General features: G+C 36.9%; 1 protein-coding gene across 1 annotated transcript; it reads right to left on the bottom strand.

Annotated features, from left to right (window-relative positions):
* On the bottom strand, window positions 13849-15718 carry LOC109227203. Its single transcript, XM_019392267.1, has 4 exons — window positions 15483-15718; window positions 15199-15387; window positions 14894-15109; window positions 13849-14527 (listed from the first exon to the last, which is right to left on the bottom strand). The coding sequence occupies exons 1-4, from the start codon at window positions 15483-15485 to the stop codon at window positions 14282-14284; spliced, it is 654 nt and encodes a 217-aa protein (XP_019247812.1). The 5' UTR covers window positions 15486-15718; the 3' UTR covers window positions 13849-14281.

Here is a 16226-nt window from a genome sequence, read left to right as displayed (position 1 = left end):
CTTGTGGAGTAGGATGATGATGCCAGAGTGCACGAACTAACCTTTTGGGGAGGGGAATAAAACAAAAGTAAAAACAAAAAGGTAACAAGTCAGTAAGGATTATGAGAAGAAAACATTGCAATATTTAAACACATAGTGCAAGAATATAAATCGTGTCCTAATTTGGGTGCCTCGTTGTGCCCGAGGTAGGCCTAGCGACAAGTTGATTTGGAGAACTTATAATGCCAAATGCCTTATTTTATTGATAACAAATAAGAAGAATCCCAAAACGATACCAAAATAGCAGAAATAAAATGTCACTAATGGCCGTGGGCCTTATTACATTAAAGCAAAAGAAAGACTCCTAACTACTTGGTCCCAGAAGGACCTTCCCCAGACTCGGCATCTTTAGCTCCATCGAATAGCTTCACCAGCTCACGCAGTCCCAGCAGCAAGTAAGCTCTAGCCAAGTGTCCTCCTTCGCTTCCCTCAGTATTCTGGCAGTTTTCGATCCTTTGGATGAACTTCCTTTGCAATTCCACCAAACCTCGCTCCAAATACCCTAGTCGTTTGTTGGCGCTGACAGCCATATCCTTCCATTCCTCGATCAACTTTTGATGAGCTTCTTGAATTTCCCGGTGTTCATTCTCGTGCTCCCGAATCCTCTTACGCAATTGGTTGTACTAAAACCGTTCCTCAGCCTTTTCATCGACGACCCTGTGACCTCGAGCAAACCCTGGTTGTCCCAAGCCTTCATGATAATCTTCCAGCCAATCTGAGTAGTATGGCGAACAACCGGCGTGGTATCTATCCGGCTCAATAGAGTCTCTTCCCAGTATGATTTTGCAGTGCCACATGTGCTGAGCTTGGCACTTATGAGGGCTATCGTCATCCTGAAAATCGGCCCTGAAATGACCCATTTTGTCGACCCTTGGTATAACCTGCTTCCTTCCTGCCTGTCTCGTGACTCGGAGAGGGACATAAGGATAAGTTCCTCTCGGGCCGATGAGAATAAGAAACGGTGCATCCCCAGATCGGACAATGAACTCTTCAGTAGGGAACCATTCGAACATCCACTGCACTTGGTATTCTTTCAGATTTTCAAACAACTCTACCCATCCTTTAGCGTCTTCTGGTTGAGCGAACATGTTAGGCATATAGTTCATTCGCCTTGGTTGATGGAAGGCGATATGATCATCCCAGTCCCTGCGTAGGATCTCTTGCCGATATTCACCCCTTTGGAGATGCTCCATGAGCTAGAGTTGGAGTAGTAAGTTACAACCCTCAAAGTGATTGGCTCGGTATATCTCTACGACAATCATTGGTACTATGCTGAAAGGCTGCCCGCCAATCCCTTCCATTAGAGTCTTGGTAACCATGGCCAGTCTGGTATGGATCCTAGCCTTCTTCATGGGAAATACTATCATCCCCAAAAAGCAGAATATGAAGATGAAGACTCTTCTGTGGATATGCCCCAATGAGGTGAGGGCAAATTCATCTGGGTAGGTGCGGTAGGACTTGCTATGGTCGTACCTCTCGTATAGATATCCGAAAGGAATGTAAGAGTCCTTCAAACAAGTCAAGTCTGGGTTTTTCTTCAGTCCCATCATCTTGAGGAAACCCCTACCCTTGCGATTTTCTAGCATAAGCAAACCCGGAGTCTCCCAAGGAATACCAGCTAACCCTCCTATTTCTTCGAGCAAAGGGGTCATTTCAAGGTCCCCGAAGTGAAACACTGATCTATCAGTGTCCCAGAATAAGGTTGCAGCCTCTATGATTTTGTTATCGGGCTGGATTTCCAAAAGGGAAGGCAAATTTCCCAAGTATTTGCGGACGAGAGTCTGGTCACTGGAGTGAAGGTCTTTCCACCAGCTTAGCAACCTTGGGTGAATGTTGGTTACCATGCCGAATCTGGGGACTTCGTGCCTCATTTTCTGCAAAACAAAGTGTTAGACCCTTACCCCACCGGACTCGACTATTTAAACCAATAATTAGCATAAAGGACATTTAGTTCTCCAAATAAATGCACAGAATATGGTGGTGTCCGTTTGGGTTCCAAGGAAACCCAGTGGACTTTGGACAAGGCTATCTTAAAGAGTCATTATTGGACAGCATAACTGACTCGACTAGGTTTGACAGTGATGCATGCGAAGTTAAAACAGAGTAAGGATTCTATGAGGTATTAGACCGGTACCCTTGAGCGGACAACTCAAGAGGGAAAGGCACGGAACCGTCGACTGCACCGTTGATTGACTGGTTTTACCGCAAATACGCCTTTACCAAATTTAGGGGGTGATATATTGGAAGGGCGCAACCACTTATTATAAGCATTGCTATGGAAATTGTTTGGCACGAGTGGAATATGATGTTGAAGATGCAATTACAAGAATGAAACAAGTTGTCACGTATTTGCACATTCATAAAGTAACGATTACAATAATTGCTCATAATTACAACAGTATTGAAGGAAAGCGGTAAAAGCATTTAAAGAAAAGAAAACAAAGAGCCAAGTCAGTTTCGTAGTAGAAAAGAGATAAAGACATTAAATAAAGGCAATAAAGAAATAGTAAAGTCACAAATAACATGAAATGGTAAAAGCCTAAAGAGTATCCCCAGCAGAGTCGCCATGCTGTTGACGCCCCCTTTTTCCTCTTTTAAAAGGCGAAATCGGGTTTACGACATTTTGGGCGGACAACTCTATTCCTTTTTGGAATTTGGGTTTGAGATTTAGAAGAGTCGCCACCTAATGATTAAGTGCATTAGGACACCAAAAAATTTAAAAGGAAGAAGAATCAGAGAATGGATAAGGGCTTAAAATTATCTCAAGGGGAAGGTGTTAGGCACCCCCCAAGATCCACTAGTGTGGTTCCCGGCCATGTTATAATTGTGACTTTAAAACAAATAAGCATACAAGACAACTTCCACATAATGATTACAAGTAGGAATGTATAAAGGTTAAATAAGCATGCTGGAGTCAGAAAATAGGTGGTTTCATAGTTGTTTCAAAGAATGTATAAGTGCAGAAAATAAGGATCAAATAGTGAATGCGAACAATCAGACGAAAGAAGTGAAATAGGCGGAAGTTTTAGAAGGAAACAATGCTGGAAATTCAAAGAGGTTTTAGATGACGTGAAGCAAAATACAAGGTTTAAAGAGCTGAAAACTGACAATTTAAAGAAAACAATAACGAAAGTACATAAGGAGAAGGGTTCCTAGGTTTACAAATAACATGGATCATCCACACAACACCCGGTAACCAATTATACGCGTGGTGTTATCGTGTGATCATCATATCCATGTCTACCCTTCCCACCCCGTTAAGGTATTGAAGCGCGGAATAGTATCGTTACTTATTGCATGCTATTACCCGTCCCGATCCTATCAGTCCCGAAGGCATTGAGACTACTAATCCTAAAGGGGAGGAACTTGGGGCCTTTCAGAAGTTTAAAAGGGTAAAAGTCTAGGCGACAAACAAAAAACATAATCAAATAGGGGAGAATCAAACAACAGTTACGGCTCACACAGGCCTCCTCACTTAAAAGCAAATATATAGCATGACTTCAAATACTGGTTAGGGTCTGAATTAAATTTAAAAGCGTTAGAACAGGTGGCTGATTTAGCACATATTTTCAGATAAGAAGTCCGAATTAGACCTGCCTGCTGGTTGTAATTATTAAAGACTGGCAAAGTTGATTAATCACCTGAAGGTTTGCCTAGGTGAAACCTATAGGCATGATATCTGACAATGCAAAAGTATGTTGATTTTAAAGAGGCTTGCTGGTTATAGAAAAAAACGAGTTCTGCATATTAAACGGCATTGCTACTGATTTTAAACTTGTAAACGAGCTAGACGATTCAGATTCATTAGTTATCCCTATAGTCATGCTTTCTAAGCATGATTGACTTAGGACATTTGTAAGAGTGCAGGAATCCTATAGGCATGGTTTCCAATGCAAGTGAATAGCTTATAGGCAGGATTTCTATATGCAGTAATGAATAAGTTACAGGCAGGATTTCTATATGCAGTAATGAATAAGTTACAGGCAGGATTTCTATATGTAATAATGAATAACTTATAGACAAGATTTCTATATGCAGTAATGAATAACTTACAGGCTAGATTTCTAAATGCAGTAATGAATAACTTATAGGCAGGATTTCTATATGCAGTAATGAATAACTTACAGGCTGGATTTCTAGATGCAATAATGAATAACTTATAGGCAGGATTTCTATATGCAGTAATGAATGACTTATAATTGCAGAAGTAAACCTAAAGCATGATATCTACCCCATATGCATAACATGAAAGTCCTTCCCCCCATTTTACTATACACCTTATAAGTCATTACAAGGTTATTACAACTTGAATGAATCCAGAAAAGTGAATGAATAAAATACATCAGAAATTAAAATTCCAACCAAGGAGAGTCTAATTCAGACTCCTAGTCTGACGTATGGAATGAACCAACTTCCAAGGACCAGATTCTCCAAAGCCTTTCTCTCATTTGGGATGTGTCAAAGTTCCAAGGAGTTTCCTGAACTCCAGGCAATGCTTACACCCCAAATATCATTGTAGAAATATAGTGCAGTGTGGAAAGGCCAGGCCTCAAATGTCCAAGTTCAGAGGGAACTCAAGGTTCCCAAGGCAAGGCTCATAGGAGGGGGACAGAACTTAGAGTCTAAGAGTAAGTGTAAGTGCAACAGAGGAGGAATTAGGGAAGGTCATGGAAGGCAAGTGGTCATGCCTAGCAATTAGGATGCTGGCACACCCCTGACCAGCCTGTCAGCCAAATCTTAGGAGTTAGGATCTATTAAAGATCAAGTTCAGACCTGAGCAGTAATTTGGGTACTACCAGGCCAAAACCTTAACTCAGATACATAGAGGGGGATAGGGGTAGGGATTTATAATAAAAACAGTTGTAAAGAAAGAAACACACATAGCTAATCACTGAACATGAACGGCAAAGTAAACAATAATGCTGAAACTATAAACACATAGGGGTAATAGGGTAGGGAGCAATTGTTCATAAGGAAGAGAAGCATGCAATAACATATAGGCATTTTAAATCAGATGTTACACTTTACAAAGGGTAGAAAGTAGACATGTATATTAGACTGTAAATAAACACATTGGGGTGATACTGGAATTAATTTAGGACATACCAGTTTCAAAGAAGCAAGTAAAGAGAAGCAGTAGTCTTGTAAAAGCCAAAGTGCAGACAAGAAGCAAGAATGCTCTAAGTATAAGTTCAGAAGAGAATCGCGATTGTGATTTTTTTAAGAGTCTGTCCCTTTCTCCTTAAGGAGTCATGTATTTATACTGTAGAGAGCAGGCAGAAACAAGGCAAGAAATAATTTCGAAAGCTGATTGCTAATCAATTACATGAAAATCTCCCTTAATTAAGGGGTTCAGATTCAAACGGGCATAACTAATTAAGGAAATAAATTAATCAAACTCTTTTCAAAGCAGTACAAGAGGGGTAAATACATAATAGTTATATAAGGGTAGGGTTTTGACAGTACACAGTTGTATAATTAAGGAAAGAGAGTCAATTAACAACTACGAAATCAGAAGTCCAAATACTTGGTGTGAGTGAACCCAGTCAGAAAAAGGGGGAAGAAAGATTTTACTTAAGGAAAATCAGTAACAATCAATCAAACCCTAAAAATAAGATTCTAATCAATCATAAGTTGGAAAACCTTTTCCGAAGAAAGAATTCATCACACATATAAAAACATACAGCCATGCTTAAACACGAAGAACTATCATGCTAATCAGTAGAAGAGTCTAGCATAGAAAAAGTTCAGAGTCGTAAACAAAGGAGTTCAATCTCAGTTCATAGACTCAGAATGAGTCTAAAAGAGTTAAGGGTTCCAAAATATAACCCCAGTTCAAACATTTGCTCAAACCTTGGTAAAACCCCCAAATTATAGGGTTTCCACCTCGAATCAGAGATAAGGAGGCAATGGGCTCAGAGATTTCTTTCGGAAACTCATGAGAAAGCAAACAGATACAATAGCAAATTCGAAACAACAGAGTGAAGAAACTGATTTGAAGCATAGTGAGAGTAGAAGGAACATGTTCAAGAAAACCTTGGACTTAAACAAATTCAGGAGAGAAAAGATTTAGTATAACACTTAAGAAAAACAGTAGAGGAAACATGTTTAAAGGGAACTCAAACAAGGTCCAGTAGAAGGCAAACAAAGAACTAAGAAACTTAGTAGAAAATACAGTAGAGGAACACAAGGATATCAGAAAAACATAGCCAGAGAACACATAGGGAAACATAGCAAGATAAACATGTGAGAGTATGGTATAGAAAAACAATAGGAAGATGAAACATAGAAAGCACAGAAGAACACGTATAGTAGTAAGAAAGCATAAGAAGGCAGTAGAAACACATGCGTGGTAAAAGGACATAAACACATAAGCACAGTGAGGACAAATACACATAGAAAAGAAAAGTCGGAGAAACACTTTGAACTTTCAGAAACACTAAATCGGAAAGAAGTAAGTTTTGAAAGAAAAAATTGGGGAAAATGTTTAAAAACTCAGGTAGAGCACAGATATAGAACAGATCTAAGAAAACAATCAGAGAAAACCTCGAATAGCTAGGGTTTCAGAGGAACCCTAAAACGAGAAAGGCTTGGAAAATATCCGATCTTGGTCGGAAAGGTCAGAGATAGGCTCATAGGACCAGGATACGCCGGAGCAAGGCCGGCGATGGCCGTGAAAACTCGAGCAGGCACAGGTCTGGATAAAGGCCTTCGAGGTCTGGCCTTGATTCTTCAAATATCGAGCATACAGGAGTAATGGGGAGTGAGTATAAGGTTACCATGGCCGGAGGAGCCATGATTTCCGTTGGGTCTTGAGGTCGGAGATGGTGAGAGAGGCTAGGGTTTCGAGAGAGTTCGAGAGAGGAAAGGAATTCAGGGGCGGCTGATAGAGTGAAATGAGTTAGGGCTAGGGGTTTGGGTGAATTAAAATGGTAAGGGAAAATTGTGGTCGTTGATCAGATTGATCAACGGCCTGGATTAAAAGGGATTTGGGTCGGGTGGTTCTAAATGGGTTAATGGTTGGGTTAAATGGAATTGGGCTGGTCTGAAATTGGTTTGAAATTGGGTCAATTAGGGGGGTTAATTTGGCTATAATTGAAATGCAAATGAGGCCATATTTTAAATAGCCAGTTTTTTTCTTTTAATTAAAAAATAGTAAAAAATGATTTCGAAAATAAATTAAAAGTACTGGATCAGTTAATTAATACAAATATTAACTTAAAAAAATTGGAACCAGTTTCATAATTATAAAAATGCTGTTAATTCTGAAAACAGACTAAAATTGCAATTGTATGCAATTTGGCTTTTAAAATACCAAATAAATTTATAAAAATGTATAAGAAATACCCTAGCTACATTTTGGTATAAATATGAGAATAAAATAAGTTATTCACCAAAAAAATAATTTTGGGAATAATTATTTGTTTTTGTACTGCTAAAATGGGCAATAAATTCATTTAAAAAATCCTTTAAAAATTAGGAAAAATACTAAAACACTTGGGCATACTTGTATATGCATACATATGCTATTTTGAAAGTATTTTGCATATAAAAAATATACGAGAAAAATTGGGTATCAATAAGGCTTGCGTCCATATTTCTCATAGAAGGACGACTATGCGCGAACCCCCGCCGTATAAGGAAGGATGGCGTTCACCCACTCGCGGATATCGTCAACAAGAGCGGGGGGTAGTCTCGCGGCTGCAAAAACAAAAACAATGTTAAGTACCGCACAAAGAAAATCGGTCGACCATCACTACGACTAAAGGTATAGAATTTTACGTGCGAAGTTCCACTTCTCGGGGAACCCTACAGGATCCGCCACAAGGTGCTTGGTCCGCACATAGAAATAGCTCTCATAGAAACGACGGTTGGCTCTGTCGTCCATCTTCACCACCAAGCTCTTCGTCGCTCGGTGGCGCATATGAATCATCGTACCACGAATGAGTTGAGGAGCAAAGAGATTGAGCATGTGTCTCAACGTGACCTCCCGACCGGCAAGCTCCGCGAACTTGAGCAGCATAAGGAACAATTTATCAAGTACGGCGAAAGCTGAGCTGGACACACCTCATAGAAACGGCAAAAATCTACCACCAAGGGGGAGAGAGGAAGCGTATACCCGACAATAAAGGAATAAGCGTAGAACGCGCAATATCCTGAGCGGTCGAAATGTATAATGTCATCTCCCACTGCCGGCAACATTTCGACGTGGTGAGGAATCCCCCATCTGGCCTTCAGCTCTGCAATCCCCTCCTCAGTCATAATAGAGGAAGCAGGTTCCGGCTCCTCCCCCGGTAGGACTGTGGAAATCGTTCCATGGCTTACCAGGGCGAGGCAAAATCTCAGCTGCCGACGGGACCCCCTCATCTTCTACCACTTCTACCCCTCCAGGGGCAGGAATATCACTTTCCGGAGCCGGAGTTGTGGCAAAATTGTCAGCACGGGAAAATTACCAGCCATTTGTATCAATTTGATAGAACAAAGGGATGGAAGAAAAAAGAAGAGACTAAGGCGAAAGTTTCTGGCTAACCAGAGAAAATAAAAAATCCGGAGTGTTAGGAGAAAAGAAGATTCACAGATTTCTTTCAAGCAAAGGCAAAGAAGTGTGTCGATCAAGTGGTGTACTCCTTCTATTTATAAGAGACATAAATTCCCCAAGCGCGAAACCTAAGAGTCGCCAATCGAAGTTGATAGGGCATGAAACGATTCAATCCCCTGGGAACGTGTGTCATAATGACAGCAACCACGAACGACGTTTTAAACGATGCTTCGAGTCCGAAACGGTCGCGACGGTCCAAGGGCAGCACAAGAGCGTCGTTATATTACTTGAATCTAAAAATCATACCCAAAGGGTAGATAGTCAGATTTCTCTTGGATGTGCAAAAATCATAATCCGTCTGCCAGGCCCGACAAGAGGCGACCCCGGCAGACGGAGGGACTAACTGTATTGGTCTAAATCTGACCGCTATGGTCGACCCAACTGGGATCCCGCCCAAGCGGCGGGACGGTGAAAGACGTCATGATTTCCTCCAAACCACGTACTCACAGTGCCCGCTAAGTCGAAGAACAATACTCAGGGAACGACAAAAACGGACGTGGTATGAAGGAGCATTGACCCAATAACATAGGAAGGACTTCATCACTATATATAGGGAGGGAACCTTCCTAGAAAGGGGGTTTTTTTTCTCTTTTTCCTGTCCTCTGTAATCTTCTCAGGAAAGAAGACAAAACAATTTTCCAGACATTAGGTAAACTGATTATCTCCATCGATTGGTGGGAGAAGAAATGAAAAATATCAATAAGATTGATCGCCCCTATTTTATCTTGTTCATCATTTTCTGATTTGTTTATAGATCTGGAGTTTATTATGCTTGACTAAGATTTACCTCTTCATCTTCATAAATTGATTTAACCAAAAAGGTTTCAATATCTTTTGGGTCAAACAAGTATAACTTATTAGAACAGATTAATTACATTAATGATGTAAATTTTTGACACTACATACATATAACTAAATCCTTCTTTTTTATTATCTTTTCAATAGCAAACTTTATCCTTTAAAACGTTTGATCATCTTCATAAAAATGTCAGATAAACTACATTCTAATTAAATAATTATTTTTTTTGAGATATATAAAATTCAGTGAACTCGACGATTAATTTTTTCTTTAATTTTTAAAACTTTTTCCTTTTGGCTCTGAGCAGATGAACGATCAGCTTTCTCGAAGCTACGAGGAATATTTTGCAAGAAAGTATGCGGACAGCAAGAGAGGTTAAGGACTTGATGAGACTGTTCGATTCGTTGACACTTTAGCGTGAAAATGGACTGACAAGTGGCAATATGCACATCACTCACCTTGACCCACATCCAAATTTAAATTTTAAAATATTAAATATATATCTATTTATATCTATACTATATTAAAAGCACGAAGACCCTTAGCGAAATATCGTTCGCCTATTTTACCCTTTAAAAATAGAGTTCACACTAGATAAAATAATAATTTATATATTTTCCAAATATGTAAAACTTTCAAATCAAATAAAATACTATTTATTAAATCTTCCCTTATTTGAAGTATGTAAGATTCATAACTAAACTTTTGGTTATGAAATCTTTCCTTTTAAAATTAGTAGGAAGTTTAATATTTAGGATTTCAAAGTAAATATTGTCTGGGAGAACTAGGAGTATGTTTTCTTTTCCTTCTATTTTCTTACGGCAATTCCTTTGAAATATGTTTAGGCATTCATTCTCCTTATAGGCAACTTAGAATTCTAAGGGATAGTGAGAGGTTTATACTTAATAAATTTTTAATTATTCAATATAGTTTTTAATATTACATAAAAATAATGTAAAGAAAAGTATTGATTGAATACCAAAGGATTTAAAAAATTATTCATATTTTCTCTATTATTATAAAAGTAAAAATCCCCAATGCAAAAAAATAAATAACTTATTTTTTGTAATGTTAAGAATAAATAATCAACTCTTTGAATTAATTAATTAGCAAATGAATCCAATTTAATTCTTTTCCAAAATCTCAAGTTAGTAAAGTTATTTTTCAAGTTGATGAAACTCTTAAGTTACACAAATTTTGTTTCCATAAGAAGAGCACTAGCAGTGACAGAAATTAAAAATTTAGCAAAATTAATTATATTATAGTATTATATTGTTAATTATTTTTAGTATTAGGTAACAAAATTAATAATACTTTCCATAATATATTCCAAAGTTCTCATAATAGGCTTTTATTGGATAAGATTTCTTTATTTAGGGAACAAGCTAAATTGGGTCAATATTTATTATTAAGAGCTAACATTTTTTAATTTTTGTTCAATAACTCAGATATATTATTTAATAATAGTTGCGTTATTTTTTACAATTATATAATCACTGAAATAGAATACACGTGCAAAGTGCGTACCTAAGACTAGTAAGTAAAATAAAAGGAGAGAGGCTAGAGACTTGAGACTGGGTAGACTTTGTGTCAAAAGGCTCCACCTCTGTGAAAGAGTTAATTCCATCCACCAATAGTGACTAGTGAGTACTACCCTATTTAGTTTATCTATAACAATAACTTTTCTAACAAATCATAATCTAAAAAAGAGAGTAACAACTGATTAAATTGTCGTGATATATTAAAGAAAATTCTATTATAATCAGTATATATTATTCAAATCCTACTCAATATCTGAAAATTCTCCCTTGTATTACTACTAACTTGAAGTTCTCGTTTACTTCCATAAATTGCTCTCCACTCCCATGTATTTGGGTCAATATAATTTACATTTAAAAGTATATTTATCTGGACGATTTTATAAGCAAAACGAATGGCATTAGTGATCAATGTACATAATAAACCTTATTAGCACAAAACATGCCCTCATTGCCTGGACGCATCAGGAGATTTATTAAAATTATGATTAAGATTTCTTCTTTACTTTTGTACTTATGGTTGGAAAAGCGAAAACGAGTGAGGTGAGAGGAAACAAAGTCAAGGGTCTACAAGCAGGGAAATTGGCAGTTGAAAGTCAAAGAATCTAGAAGCTCAAATAAAGCAAGTCAAAGTCAAGGGTAGGCCTTTGCCCGCCCTTCACACGGTTGAATAAAAAGGATGCAATAATGTTCATGCCCTGCTATGCTTGGCTTCTTAATTACTCCCTACGTTCTAATTTATGTGAACCTGTTTGACAGGTCACGGAGGTTAAAAAGAAATGAAGACTTTTGGAATTTGTAATTCTAAACAAGTTTAAAAGAGGCCCAGAGTATTTGTGTGGTTATAAAAGCTTCTCATTAAGGGTAGAATCGTAAGTTTAAGCTAAATTGTTACCAAATTTAGAAAGGGGTCATTCTTTTTGGAACGGATCAAAAGGAAATAGGTTCACATAAATTGGAACAGAGGGAGTACTATTCTATCCCTTATGCATCATACTTTCTTCTTTAAATATTTTAAAAAGAATATTAATTTTTTTTTATTTAGAAGCTATTTAACTTTAAAATTTTTATTTTATATGCAAAAAATGTTACGACTTATTTTAGAAAATAAGCTTCAAAAATCTTTGTTCTTTCTTAAACTTCGTATTTAATCAAACACTGCAACATAAATTAAGACGGAAAAAATAATATTTTATAAGAAAAGGAACCTTTTTGGTTACGTAAAAGATTTGATAAGAGAAAAAATGTACCCCATAATAATGCTTTAAAGATTTATGTTTAGTATGGGATACATAGTACAAAAAATTTACATGATCTTTTAAATGATCTAATAATATGAATTTCTCTTGCACTTATTTTGGGTATAGAAGTCAAACAATATTAATTAGACGATAAATCATCCTTTCTTTTAATCTGTTTCTTCCTCCCAGAAGAGAACTCAGGAATTCACGTGGCTAAGTGTTCATCAACCATACCCCTCCAATTTTTTTTATTTACCTTTTAAGATTTAGTAATATCTATTAAGAATTTTTTTGATAGCATTGATCATACCAACAAAAGTTGCAGTGAGGTATCAAGTTCGAGCCCTAAGTATGTAATCATCCTTGTTAGGAAGAGCTTTAATCCCAGCTTGTGACTTCTTTGCGCGCATTCAAAATTTAATCGGAGAACCAAAACAAAAAGATAACATCGATCGTATATTTGTTTGATTAAATTATTCTCATTGACCTCTTACTTAAAATGAGATAATGATACATATCTTCTTGGAATAGTAAAGATGAGATTGGGATAAAATAACTAATGCATCGTTTCGAAGTTTTTATAACCATACAAATACTTTAGCCCAATTTTTAATTTGTTTAAGGCCACAAATTCCAAAAGTGTTTCATTTTTCTTAAATTCCGTGTTCAGTCAAACAGATTCACACACGTTGGAACGAAAGGATTATTCATTTGCACCATGAGAAAGGCCGTCGGGTCCACAATGCACTTTCATCTTCTTTTCATCAATCAAAGACTCAAAGAAAAGACTTGTAGTGTATGTGAAACGGCAAGAGACATGGATTGTCACTAGCTTCTCAATTGTTGCTATAAATAAAATCTGTTACTATCTGCACAAAACGACAAAGTTGGGAATGAATATAAAGAAAAGCACAGAACTAAATGCAGAAAAACTAACTTTCCCAATGTGTGACCATGACCGTCCAATCCAACACTAATCCAACAGTCATAAATATATCCCAACTCCACTAATACTAGTAAATGAAAACTCCTCCACCAAGTAAACCCTATTTATATCAGCAAGGGCGGCTGACCTAATTTTTAGATTCCACGAACCAAGACAACTTACATTCTTCACTAACCAACGTCTGACACGTGTCCTATCTGATGCCCCCACCATTTCCACCCAATTGCCTATGCTGGACCCCACTTTGGTTTTGGGGTGTCGTTACTTATCCCTTCTTCATTGAGATGGAGGTACGGATAACGAATAATTAATCTCGATAAATTTAAGATTAGTTTATTTTATATTTGGTTAGAAAAAATGTTAGTATAGCTAATTTCAGGATTAATTATTTTAGAATTATAGTATTTTTTATTCCATAAAAAAGTAAGATAATTAATCCTGAAATAATTAGTTATGGAATAACTTATTTTCCAAACGATCCCTTAGTGTTTAGTGCGCTCAAATGGATGTTCTCCCTTATCTTGAAAACCTCCTTCATCAAAGTAAGTAAAATAAGCATAAAAGAGTCACTTTATTTCATTTTAGATGCATTTGATTAAAAAAAGTATGGCATTACGAATAAAAAGAAATGATTAATACTAACAATTTTACCCATAGAAAAGTGTCATCAGTTGTACAAAAGTAAATGGGACAATTATAATGCTAAAGCTTCATTCCAGATGTCGACACTTTGTTAAGTATTCCAACCATTTACAATATATTTACATTTTAGATTACACAGGCTGAAAGAGACAATCAAAACTTAGGTATAAACAACTAAAAAGCCAGTCTATCTAATAGTTCATCAAACTATAGTAGTAGTAGCTTATTTTCCAAGCCCACCCTCTAACTTTACTATATTAGTCCTTTCATATTTTCTTATTTCAACTTCCACCCCTCCAATTTATACAGTACAGCTCTTATGGACGAAAGAGCTCACAAACACTGGCCATTTTGGAGAAAGCACTAGTGTTTGGTGGGTTTTTGACTTTTGAGGAGCTGCATTATTATGAAAACTAGGCTGTATTAGTATAGACAATATGCATTTTAGATGTAAATTGAAGGACTGCGATGCAAATACTAATCTATAAATAGTCCTCCCATTGGGGATCGATGAGGAATTCCCTTTCTGCGTTTGGCCATTCTGTAATTAGCAGAAGTTGGTGGCGGCGTTGACGGAGTGAAACTCTGAATCTTGTTTCTCCGGCCATGGCTGCTGCTGCTACTACTGTAAGACTCTTCAGATTCCGATGCCATTGCCGGCGTCCTCCTCTTCTCCGGCGAATTCTTCGGCTTCTTCACGTAATTACTTGAGGTCCCAACAATCTGTAAATTAATTTAATTTAGAAACCCCCTTGAAAATCAAGACTAAAATCTCATTTTTTTTTACTTCTATTGGGAAATTCAATAAATGCAACAAAAATCAATTGTCAATCTCAAAAATCCAACTTTCTTTAATTTTCCGAGATATACTTTGATAATGCTGAATGTTTCCAATCAATGGACCAGTAAGGTGACACATAGCAAAAATGACCATTGAGCTAATACATTGAAATGTACACAATCAAGAATTTTATGGGTGCCCTCAATTCAATGACAATAAAAGTCAAATTAAATGCAAGAAATATTTTGATAAGGAAAGAGAACAGAAAAATTAATGGAAAATCAAGAATGACTAGGAAATTTTTGTACCTTGCAACCAAGAGAGCAGAATTTGAAGGAATCAAGAAGACTTCTTTCACAGACTTCACATGTATTAGTCACCCCTTTGCCTGGCCTAGGCTGTGGCCTTTCATTCAAGAACACAACTTTAGCACTGTTGATAACGTATGTTTGAACTGAAGAAATGTCCAAATATTTCTGAATTTCATTCACCCTAATCACATCATGGTACGATGACCTCCTTATCTGTTTAACCAAAAGAAACTCTGTTTAAAAAAATGAAGCAGCCAAAAACAGAGCAATTGTGTGATTCCATTAGATGAAAAATGGCGAACCTGAATAACACGATGGTCTTTGTGATGGGCTAAACAGAGAGAGCAAAGAGGGCCATTAATACAGTCAAGACAGTACATATTACATTCACTTTTGTGGGAATCAGCGTGTAATTTGCATTGACCAAAGAATCGTTCCCTTAGTAATGGCTTCAACCAAAGAGGCCACCTATTGTCGTCTTCATCAGGTCCCTATACCCAGAAAAAAATAAAAAAGAGTCAGCAAAAGAAAAGAAATTTCACCATATAACAGAAGCCAAAACGATAGGTGGTTTCTTGAAATTTACCATGATTCGCCTGTTCTTAGGCTTGATTTCACGGACTGTGATATCTTGGTTGTCGATCGCCAGTTTGAAATACTTTTCAGTAGTAACGCTTTGGTTTTTTTTCTGTCTCCAGAGAAAAAAGAGTGGCAATATGAGGGAGAGAATTTATTGGAGAAGAGAGAGAGGAGAGGGGGGTTTTGGCTTTGAGGAAGTGGAGGGGGTGAGAGAAATGATGGCTACTTGTAAGGACTTAGGATGACAGTGGGGTGGGCTTGAGAAAAGTTTCTTTTCATATTTTGGAGAAAGAGCGAGAAAAAGAGGGAATGAAAATAATTACTTTAAATCATACAAAATAATTTAATCGTTAGTTGGACCTTACATTTACTTAAAATCATACTACTGATTTATTATAATTAATAAATAAATTAAAGTAATAGTATAAATTAGTTAATTACTAATATATGATACAAGTGCATGTAAAGTAATATGTTATGTGTTCATTATCACTAAAATTGAGCCAAAGGTCACTCATACAAGTCATGGCCAGTGGCGAATCTAAGATATATACATAACAGGTTCAATCAATAATAACAACAAATTCAGTATAGTCTTACAAGTGGAGTTTGGAAAGGGTAAAGTGTACATAGACTCTACTCCCGCCTTTAGAAAAACAGAAAGGCCGTTTCCGATATACCCTCGGCTCAGGAAGAAAAAAAGGAAGGGGCAATAAAAAGAAAACCAATCTGACAACCGAAGCGAAAATAC

The sequence above is a fragment of the Nicotiana attenuata genome, chromosome 6 (genome assembly GCF_001879085.1).
Source record: "Nicotiana attenuata strain UT chromosome 6, NIATTr2, whole genome shotgun sequence".
Taxonomy (NCBI): Eukaryota; Viridiplantae; Streptophyta; class Magnoliopsida; order Solanales; family Solanaceae; genus Nicotiana; species Nicotiana attenuata.
Note: the sequence above shows the minus strand (reverse complement) of the source record. Positions and strands in the feature narration are given on the sequence as shown.